We start from the raw sequence: 11345 nt of genomic DNA on the forward strand, positions 1-11345 counted from the left end.
CCCATGTACGCTGCAAATACCTCTTTTTCAGTTGCACTGTAGCACCCTTTGGATCCTCTACATCCTCGACTCCAAAACTCATGAAGTCAACCAAGTCTCCTCTGAAGTTTTTTGCAAAAGACTCTAAAAGCGAGGCCCTTCTCCCAGGCTGCAGTGTTGAACATTTTTTGTTTGTTTGTTTTGTTGTTTTTTGTGGTTTTTTTCTTTTAATTAAAGTAAAACAAAATTTTAGAAAACTGTTGTTTGCTATTTATAAGGTTAGACTGCAGATGGAAAAAGACAAGTTATATTCCAAATATGAAGACTTGGAAATATTTTACTGCAATCAACATACAAAGATTTTGAAGTCCACTTTCTCATTTGGTTATTTCTAAGTATTTATGAATTAGTAGTGGTTTATTTCCAGAAGTCAACATCACACAGTTAGGCACTTTAAGAGCCTTTTGTTTTCCTGATCATTGCTTCCATCACATCCCACTGCTCCTTGGTAACCTAATAAAAAGAAAACAGCATTTTATTGGGATTTCATATAATAATTACACATCCAAATACTTGAGCAGAAAATAGCAGGCAAGAAGTTTAGTACCTTTTTCAAATCATTGAATTCTCCTGCCATAGAAACATATTCTCCGCCATCCATTCTAATAACCTAGAGAAAGCATAAGAGGTGTATTTAGCAACAGCATTTTTTCTGTTGCGTTCCCATGTTCTAAACATTTGTAATGATTTAGATCAAGCAAATTCCAAACACACTCAAAATGGTGCAATTCAATCTTTCTTTTTTTTCCAAGTTTTTGAAGGTGCTTAGAAAGGTTAATAATTAGAAGATTAATCATGATTTCAAATTTCAAAGTAATTTACTTGTTTCATTTCTGAAATACTGTAATGTAACAGACACTTGAAAAAAAATCAGAAAACCCCAGACCATCATCAGGTTGGCTGTATAAATGGAATCAACTGTAACTTACTGCTCCATTAACCCAGCTTGCATAGTCACTGCAGAAATAGGCAGCAAGATTTGCAATTTCTTCAACAGTTCCCAGGCGGCCACAGGGAATCCTCTCAATCATTTTCTTCTCAAACATGCCAGTTGGGTCAAGGCGGCTAAAAGCACCCTGAGAATTAAGAGAAACAGATGAAGAGTTTTAACTACATCAGACATCAAAACCATAGAGAGATTTAAGCTTAACATGGAAGTTAATGTTTGTGAGCAAACAGCCTACATCATCTTTGTCAGCAGGATTTTTAAAAAAGTACAAAAGAAAAAACAATTTACTTCTATTGCACCAGTATGCATCTACACTGGGTGGCCAGCTGGAATTTAACACCTGTTTGGGAGAGGCACACAAACAAAAGTGGTTACTTTCTCAAAACACCTTTAGTACAATAATATGCTATTCGTAAAAGGGAGAGAAAGAGTAGCAAAGTTACAGAAAAAAAAAAATAACACGCAACATAAAGGACAACTGAAAAGCAAAAAGGAAAAAACACCCAAATTGTTGCATTGGCTAACGAATTAAACTAAGTTTCTCTATGCTTCTAATATCTGAATAGTTTAGAACAGCATGGGAAATGAAGTTTTCTGACTCTTCCCAGCTCCTAGCCAAAGAAACAATTCCTCAAGCAGCATCAGGAACATTTATCTTAGGTTACTGCAGTTGTTAAAGTGTACTCTAATTCAACTAATTACAGCTCCACTCATGCCATTTAAGCCCTCAATGGCCATGTTTTTAAATGGCAGTTTATAAACTTAGTAGTATTGCTCTCGTATGCTTCTTCCCTTTCCCTCTGATTTCCAGCAGCGTTTTCTAAAGACACAGAAGTAACCCATAAAGCAGAAAGTCTTGATTTTGCAATATGATTTTTAAGTAAAGCCAGTTCATAGTTTTAGCTTCCAGAGAAATTTTAACTTGGAACTAGTATGACAAATGCAATGCTTTATAGAGAAAACAGAGCTTATCGAGGGGAAATATGCTATTAAATCAGAAGCATTAACGGGAAGTAGCAATCTGGACGTTTCAAGTATTTAACTTGCCAAAAATTCTGAGAATCTATAAAACAAACTCATCTTGCTATATGATATAGCAGATGCTGAAAGTTTATACAGATTCAAAAAGGAATAGGACAGAGGAATAGGATTAAAAAAAAATAATCCATCAAGATAACTACATTATGAAGAGTTGTATATATCAAACTCTTCGTGCCACAGACTACCAGAGGCTGGAAACAAAAGAATAATTATCATTACATGTTTTTCTTATACCTTTGGCCACAAGTCTACCGGGTACAAGGCCTGGAGAGCTTTCAGTCTGATCCTGTAATGTCATTTTAAGAACATTGCTGATACTGTCACTTATCTATCCTTGCAGTCAAGAAAGCTAAAGATGAGCTATCTGGAATAGCATGGAAAACTGACAAAACAGAAGACTGACAGAAATGTAGCAATGCACATTTTTGCACATGCGCCCCCAAAACAACAGTAAAAAAAATAAAAATAAATAAATAAATAAATAAAAATCAAACGCACTATACAGATAGTTGAAATATGATTATTAGCTGTTACTGCTCATAACTGTAATATTTGGACTCTGAAAGGGATTCAACTCTCTCTTCTTGCAGCACTCATCCCTTCTTCTTCCTGCTCCAGATGGTCTAGATTAATTCCTTTAAACCCTCCAGTCCTCCTTTTCACTCATATCAAAGCTTCACGTGTCCTTGATGCCTTATGTTTTCCTCTTTCTGGTTATGTGGTTTTCAACAAAACTAGTGAGTTTCTGTTCTCAAACACCCAAAAAAGACTCTGAAATTTTGGAATTGAGATACTTCGTTTAAAGAATCAGGAGTTCAAATAGAAATAGGCACTTGTACTCCATCAAGAACCCGCTTCACTTGAGAAATAATGTATAGTCTCAAATGCATACAGAAGAAAATAAATTAAAATATTTTGGCATGTACTTCTTTGAAGCATTCAAAAAAAAAAAAGTTTGTGTTATATTAGTATAGTAACATTCTATTTTATAAACTAATTATTGAACAAGATATTTACCATTATTCCAGCACAACCTTGGACTTCCAAAGAACTTATACTCCAATTTGGAGGTTATAGAAAAGATTAGACTATCTTAAGTGCAAGCCTGTACTACAAAGCATATTGAAGGCTGTGTTTCACTTCATGCTATGTACCTTCGTTTTTATTGGACCTGGTTGAATCACATTGAATCTCATGCCATATTTACCCCACTCGGCTGCAAGAGACCTAAAAATGCATTAAAAAAATGCATCAATATTTTAAATACATTATTTTAATAATGCTATTAATAAATAAACAACCAAATCTTATGTGCGAATACTAAAATTTGAGTCCTCAAACAGGCATTTCCACTTAAGGGGTTCTGATGTTTTTCTTAAGAACAACAACATTTCAGAAGTAACAAAACAAAACCACAATCAGAAACACAAGAACACTGATTTAGGAGATGCAGTTTAACTTTCTTGTATTGCCTCTAACACTTCTGGGTTCTATGAGAGTTTTTCCAACTCACAAACCCGCAGGAAAAAAATACATCTTTAGTCATAGTGTTGTTTTAAAGCAAATTTACACGCTTAACAGGCTCACTATACTGGCTAAGTACCACAGTCCATGCAAGTTAAGGGGCAAAAGTAGGCAGTCATAAAGAACAGCTCTGCCAAACACAAAAAAGTTTCATAACAGCCAACTCTAAGAGAGACAAATTGAGCAACCAGTGGAGAGGAGTGGGCAAAGAAGTGGGAAATATATGCAGGTGATGAGGAAAAAAAATGCACCCCAGTGGGAATGCTGCTCCTATAGTAGCAATTGACATAACATGTTATAAAACTATAACTTATTCCCAAATGCATCAGATGCTTTCCAGAGCCATTGCAAATAGAACTACTTCAACCAAAGAAACACTGACTCCACTGTTATTCTCTTTTTCTAACCACATAAAATGGCTTTTGGCTGATTTTGTTCCATTCAAAAGTAATAGAGGGGGGAAAAAAGAAAAAAACACTCACCATAAAAACTCCTAATGATAACATTTGCTTCCACAAAATACATGCACTCACATTTTCACTTTTTTGTCATGATAAAAATTATCACAATAATAGCAGTTACCACCTCATTCTGAAAGAAGCTGTCAGTATATCATTTTGTTGCAAAGATAATAGAGGCTGGAAGGTTCTCTCATCACACTGCATGGGAGGACTACATTAATTGTACCAACTAGCTCTGTTTTTATATTATCCTATCGCATGGATGTGTAAAGCAACTTTTTGTCTATTACTCACTTGCTCAGTGCTTCTACACCAGCTTTGGCAGAGGCACTTGGCAACACAAATCCTGAACCACTCTCTGCATAAATGGTTGTAATAGAAAGGAATGCGGCTCCTGGAAGTTGCAACAATATTAATAAACAAAAAACAACACACACAAAGATCAAACTTAGATAATAAGTTAAAAAGCAAGCTCAGTGGTATAGAAGTTTGCAGTTTCAGTGTAAGGGATGCCATCTGCTGAGTTGAAAAAAGACTTTCAGAAGAACTGGTCTTATTCCCCCTTCAGTTTCCCCTATTCTGAATGTTAGTTGTTCCACAGACATGAAAACGGGCCTATTTTAGGCTACTAAAGCCTAACTTCAGACTTCTGTTGATAATGGGCTCAGGCTAAACAGAGTTGTATTGAATGAACCTAACACAGAAGCAAGGAAATAAAATTACAGCCCATAAGTTTGAAGTATACTTCAATTCACACATATATTTTATTTCCAAAGTTTACACTCATAAAAAGGAAAAATCTAAGCAATTTACTCTTCTCACTTTGTGAGTGAGAATGCGTAAATAATACACTAGCAGATTACAAACCTCTTCTACATGTCACTGCAAACTTACAGTCCAAAAACAGAGCTCTTCTATTATTTATTAAAGAACATTTAATACAGGTCACCCTGCAGTCCTGCAGTATGTGCTTTGTAAATACCAGATGTATAGCATTCTGATAGAGAGTCTTAAAATATTTGCATTGGGTAGAATTTCTATCACTTCAGATATTAAGGTCTCTGCTCAAATTAAAAAAAATAAAAAAGCAAACAAGAAACAAGAAAATGAAAGCAGATAATGAAAGGACAAACAGATACATTTTTGCAAGTAAATCAGGTGTGTATCTACAAACAAACAAACAAACATCTTTGTATAAAAGATGCTTACATACAAGATCCCCTAGAAAGAAGGCATGCAAGAAACAGCAAGAGAAATTTCTGTGTTTTGTAAGCTTAGTAGAGAAGTAAAGAGAGACAGCATGAAAGTGAATGAATTTCTATAGCTTGCAGAATTTGAAGGCAGAAGTAACAAAAGTAGTTTTAATTCAAGAGCAAAAGAGACACACTTTTAAAGCTATATTTTACATTACTATAAGAATATGCTGTAAGCATCCATTAGGCCACAGAACAAACTATGAACATATTTGCTAGAATGATGCAATGAAGCAGAGCTAGGGAGGGAACATTAAGTAAGAATGAAATACCTCATCAAATGACCAAAACTACTACAGACTTGCAGAAATACACATACAACATTAAGTTTATATTGTTACTATTAATACAGTACAAACTTTATAGGAAGTATAAAGCACTGAGTACATTTTGAGAGTTTACTCTGGAGTTAGAAGAATACAGTGCAAATACTAAAGGTTTAATTCAGCACAGTGGATGTACCTAGAGAACATCATTTGTAGGGCCATATGAAAAATCACAACCTGCCTTACCACTTGAAATACTATTTGATGGTACCATATTAGATGATCTTTAAGGTCCCTTTCAACCCAAGCCATTCTATGATTATATGACACCAATTTAAAAAAAAAAAAAAAGCCTCAAAGGTAGTATTCTCTAGCTCCATTAGCCCAATACTACAGTTGTGAATTTTTATTATTTATATATGTACAAGTCTAGGAGGAAAATGTTAAGTGATATTCTTTCTTTCTTTCTTTTGTTGTTCATTTAAATAAATAAATGTCACATGCTGAGCTTCTTAACGAAACCAACACAGATAGAGAAGACCTGGGAGAAATAACATATGCTTTAAACAAGGTTTCTTCAGTCTTACAAATGTTTTACAATTACTGTAAATTCTGCAAACAGATTTTCAAACACAGCCTCTATATTCTGGGTCCAACCTTAAGAGCAGACTCAGTGGTAAAATAATTGCTAACCAGTCCTGCTGTTTGATTTTTAAGCGTTGCTTCTTTCATACTCACAAAACTGGCTATTACACATAAGCACTGTAAGGGAAGGAAAACAAGTAACAGTATGCTACAAGGCTTAGGTACTACTTAATGTAAATTGAAGATACCTTTCTGTGCTTTAATGAGTTCCTTTCCAATTTCCAAAGTTACAAAGGCGGTACCGTTAAGTACAATATCAGTTATAGTTTTCCATGCATTAGCAGAAAGTCGTTCAGAAGGGGAAATAAAGTTCCCTGCTGCGTTGTTTATCACAACCTGAAACACAAGGAGTTAATTAAAAATAACCCTTCCTTAGAGAAGGTCTCTCTAGATTAGATACATTTTCCATTACAGTCATTTCCTTCGTACTTACTCAGAGCATTTTCAAAAACAGAAGTTGTTCACTTTCTCTACAACACTTACACTAGGATGTCCTGCCACTTGAATTAATTCAGCAACAGCATTCTTAACAGAAGCTGGATCTCTCACATCACACTGGATGGCATGGACCTGTATAACAATAGAAGGGCAGCCTTAAGACTTCAAATGCTTATCCCACAAATTAAACAATCCCCCAGAACCATATAAATGCATTAAAAAAAAAAACCAAAAAACTATACCCATTTAATGTGTAATTAAAATTCCCAGTTCTATAAAATTTACCTTATTCCCTGTTTTAGAAGAAATTTCTTCCGCCGTTCCTTTCAAAACATCAAGCTTTCTAGAAATAATCATATATCAGTGAATTTCAATTAAATGCAATTACAATTCAGAAAAATAAAAAGCTGATGAATCCTTTCTTAGCAGACATCAGGTAAGTTTTAAAAAGTGATGCGTATGTGTTTGTGCATAGTGAAAGTTTTCATGAAAACAGCTTCAAAATGAAAATATTTAGTTACTAATTTTCTGAAAGTTAACCAAAAATCTAAGTACCTTCTGTTCATTACTACTTAAAAGTAACTAAGAAACGACAAAGGAAGAACAATCTTAGCTAACTTACTACATTTGATTAGTTTAAGTACTTTCCTATTCAGTACATCATGATAATAAACCCAGCTTTATCTACTGCTCTGCTAATACTTTGCAAGGGCCAGGTTTCAAGTATCTAAATTGCTACTTGGAAGAATGTCAGAACACTAATTTTGTTTCCACAATGAAACTGCTTTTCTTGTTTTTATTATATCACTAACAGAACTGTATAAATATTATCTTTGTTAAGAGGAATTATTTTAATTCTTTATTGCTATTAAAATCTGTATTACAAACACCCATGTTAATACAGAAGTGATCAATAACATCCATTTCAACTTTGTGCTCTTTTTTACACTTTAGTGGGATTTATGTCTAATATTCTGGCTTGTTTATTTTTCTGCCCCAACACACAAGATTTTTCAAAGTCTTCTCATCAGGTCTTCAGTATTTCCCATGCTACACTCTAATTTAAAAGTGAACAGTGTAAATAAATTAACCAGAGTAAATAAATTAACAGAGTTTATCCAGCTTGCGAAGAAAAGAAACCAGATCCATTCAGCACTCAACACTAAAAGCTCTAAAATGTGTTCATTAATATTTACCGGCTTGCTATGACACACGTGGCACCCAAACTGGATAAAGCTGTTGTCATGCCTTTGCCAATCCCAGTACCTCCACCAGTTATAAATGCCACCTTCCCTTCAAAGGAATTTGGTGGCAACATCACTTTTTGAAGAGGTGAAAAGAATGCAGCCTGCGGAGCTTTGCTCTCTTGCAGCAACACATTTGGTCCATGGCTGAAGAACTGAAAGAAAGAAAAAAAAAATCCATTTCCATTTACAGGACCGCTAATAAAGATTAGATTTGCTCGTGAAAGTAACAACGTTATAGCTATCTTCCTGTTACACAAACTGAATACAAAAATGATTAGCTTGCATTTATGTTGAAGTTACTAAAAGCTCACCATAGCATAAAACAAATCCTAAACTGGTAAAGTAACTAGGCCACTTTTAGGCATTCCATTCCAACTACAAAAATACCGAGAACACATTTTAATCACAGTGTTGGTTATTTCAAATGTTAGCTATCCTTATGGCTGTCTGTTTTGTTCATGTACGCGGAAACACCTTACCAGCTAATTACTAGATTTACAGTAAGATTTGAGATTCACATTCATATACATACTGAATACCACTTACAGCAAGTTAGCCCTAGATTAGCTAATTTTTGCAAGCAAATGTGTGGTTTGTACTTGCTAAAAACAACAACAACAAAAATCCAACAAAAAAAAAAAAAAAAAAAAAAACCCACGAAACAACACCAGAGAAGAAAATTCATTATTACATTCAGTAATACATTTTCTAAGAAAACAGTATGCAATACAATCCCACAATACCAGTATATGCAATAAGTTACACAACTCTAGTGTAAGCAGTAAGTAATCTGTAGCGTCACCAAGAAAAATAGTCAAGAGGGCATTTCTGTAATCCTCAAATACTGGAGTACATCCTCAAACTGAATGACATGACTTGGCACAGCAGCATTACGTAAACAGTTAGGAAATTCACAAATTACTTGGAATATGAAAGTTATCTCAATCTGGAACTGAAAACATTTCTAAATACAACAAAGTTTGGTTATTTGTTTAAGTGAGAAAAATTAGAAGAACTTCAGCTATATTTATCTTTTCCAATACTAATTTGTAATTGAATCTTTAATGCATCCTTTTGACTACACAAGCTTGTAGTATAATTTTAGGAAAACTTCGTGTTTACTTTTATACGTCACTGCTCATAAAAACATAACATTGTTATGCCAACAGGAAATGTGTTGAAGGAGAAAAGGCTACTTTAAAACAGTACAAATAGAACAATAAATAGCTTGTAGCATGTACAAACTCCCCTTTGCAACACTGAAATTAACAGGTGACGCTCTCAGCAACAGCCGAATAGTCTATTAGCTGGGGTCGAGGTGCCACTGGGACTCTCTTTCCATCAGGTCAATGGATAAACTCTCCAAAGGGGTTTGGTAGCGATGGACACAGCCCCCTCCTTTGCTCACCACCACAGAGATTTCGCAAGCAGCTCCTGCTGAAGGAGGCAGATAGAAAGCAGGCCAGGGAGCACGGGGTATTGCACCACAGTTAATAAACGACTCTGAAAGCATCGAGCCACGTGTTAAAGCAGTCTGCTGGGGGACTCGTCACTACTTTGCACAAAAGGCTTCCTTGAGAAGATTTGTTCCAAGTAATCATTCCAGCACTTAATGCCAAGATTCTAAATTAAACTACAGGCATAAAGAGAAGCATAAAGAAACCAGGCAACGTGAACAGGAGAAAAAACAAACTCCCCCGTACCCAGGTGGTGGAAATAAATCACTAAGTTAGCACAAAAGGCTCCCCCGGAGGAAGTCTTTCCTAAGAAGGCACGCCCCACAAAGCGGCGGTGGCACCGCTCCGACCTTTCACCCAGATGGCATGGTGCGCTCCTGCAGCAGATACCGGAGTGCCCGAAGGGGAGCGGGGAGAAACAGGCAGGAGGCGCGACCCGGGAGCACGGGAGGGTATGGGGGTACCACAGCCCTGAGAATGTCTCGGCCCACCCTCAGCTCTATGAGAGCGGGCGGCGCCTTACCCGTCTCGTGCCGGAGAAGCGGATCGAGCCATTGCCGCGGAGAGCGGTCCGGCCGATCACTGCCGCCGCCATCTTGTGCTCCGGAGGTGGGGGTGTGCGGTAGGGCGGTGCGGAGCGGCCGTCTCCCGGCTCCTCTCAGCCCTGCCCGGCCGCGGGAGGGGCGCTTCTGCCTCTGCAGCTGGAGCGGGCGGGGCGGCGAGTCCGGGTCTGCAGCGCCCCTCCGGCCTGGGCTTCTGCCGTCGCCTCGAAATACGTGCTGTTAGAAAGATACTGACGCTTTATGAATAATCTTCGGTTTGGGTGCTGCTTCGGAGTATAGGAAGGATTTAAGAATACTTACATTCAAGCACCCAGTCTCTGGTTGAGAACAAGTTGGGAGGTTTACAGGGCAGAAAATACCCATTTTTTTATTTTTAATTTTGTGGGGTAACCTGAGCAATTGTAAGAATGTAAATGTAACATCTGTAGGTGAAAAACAAGTCATTAAAAGCAGTAACAGTTAAAGCATTGTCTGAAAGCATCTAACCAGCACTAGTCTTCTGCAGGGATAATTGCCTCAATAATGTGTTGCAGAAAGGCCATGAGAAAATCAGTAAGTGTTGGCAATGATTCAGGTTTTCAAGGTCCTGGCCAGGTGTGACAGTGGTTGTAAACTTGGATTCCTGTAGTTTCTGCTGTTCAAAGTACCCCAGTGAAAGAAACAGCCCCTCATGATAAAGTTTATCAATAGTCCAAGAAGCTGTTGATACAAAAGGGTACTAAGAAAAAAAATCCCCAGCCGAGTGTGAGTATCAAGGAGAAAGCAAGTGCAGTGAAGACGTGGTGATGGTGAAGGTCTGTGTTTCTGTTCAGGGTAAAAGATGAATGGTGGATCACCTCAAAGTTCTATTTAGATACTGTTTCACTGGGTTTGATGGACTTTGGTGCTAATTCACAAATTAATATATTGAGTTAAGCTGGTTGCCTATATGGGTATCTGAAAGGCCTCTTTCTGTGCTGGTCGTCACTGAGGAAATTAAGTTTTGAACCCTGAGGAAAATAAAGGAATATGTGGAGAACCAAAAATTTAAAGAACAAGCATTCCTTTGATCAATCAGGATTGGAGAGCAGTGAGAAAGTCAAGAAGTCTAGAAAGTATATTGGAATCAATGGGAAAATGATAGCGGAAGATAAAATTGGATAAATGCAGGGAAATTGAGGGTACAAATATTATAATATGGTTTACAGGATTCATACAGTTTCTTATGATGATCATTTGTCATATGAGATTGTTATCACAAAAGCCAAGCCAAAAGGATAAATAAGCCAGAAAAATGATAATGAACTGTACAGAGAATATTGAAGTACCATTATACAAAGCTGAAATATTGCCTCATCTATGATACACCATAGATTTTTGGTTGCCCTAGTGCAAAATGGAAGTTGCAAAATTATGAGGGACTGAAAAAATGAGTAAGGGCAATGAAGAAAACGTGTTCCAAAAAGTATTAAGGAACTGGGGT

General features: G+C 36.7%; 1 protein-coding gene across 1 annotated transcript; it reads right to left on the minus strand.

Moving 5' to 3' along the window:
• Positions 1-298: 298 nt before the first annotated feature.
• On the minus strand, positions 299-10008 carry DECR1 (2,4-dienoyl-CoA reductase 1). The gene is made up of 10 exons (XM_052703374.1): positions 9844-10008; positions 7813-8015; positions 6902-6959; positions 6662-6748; positions 6367-6514; positions 4309-4408; positions 3184-3256; positions 969-1115; positions 587-649; positions 299-492 (listed from the first exon to the last, which is right to left on the minus strand). The coding sequence occupies exons 1-10, from the start codon at positions 9913-9915 to the stop codon at positions 433-435; spliced, it is 1011 nt and encodes a 336-aa protein (XP_052559334.1). The 5' UTR covers positions 9916-10008; the 3' UTR covers positions 299-432.
• Between the last annotated feature and the right edge of the window lie 1337 nt (positions 10009-11345).

Source organism: Tympanuchus pallidicinctus, unplaced genomic scaffold, assembly GCF_026119805.1.
Source record: "Tympanuchus pallidicinctus isolate F22 unplaced genomic scaffold, pur_lepc_1.0 scaffold5, whole genome shotgun sequence".
NCBI lineage: Eukaryota > Metazoa > Chordata > Aves > Galliformes > Phasianidae > Tympanuchus > Tympanuchus pallidicinctus.

What these genes read in the sequence shown, in the direction of transcription:
- DECR1 (XM_052703374.1), bottom strand. Translation starts at nt 9,915, where the DNA reads ATGGCGGCGGCAGTGATCGGCCGGACCGCTCTCCGCGGCAATGGCTCG. An exon ending in GCTTCTCCGGCACGAGACGG is followed by an intron (nt 8,016 to 9,843) that starts GTAAGGCGCCGC and finishes TCTTTCTTTCAG; the next exon opens with TTCTTCAGCCATGGACCAAA. An exon ending in CAGGTCCAATAAAAACGAAG is followed by an intron (nt 1,116 to 3,183) that starts GTACATAGCATG and finishes CTTAATTCTCAG; the next exon opens with GGTGCTTTTAGCCGCCTTGA.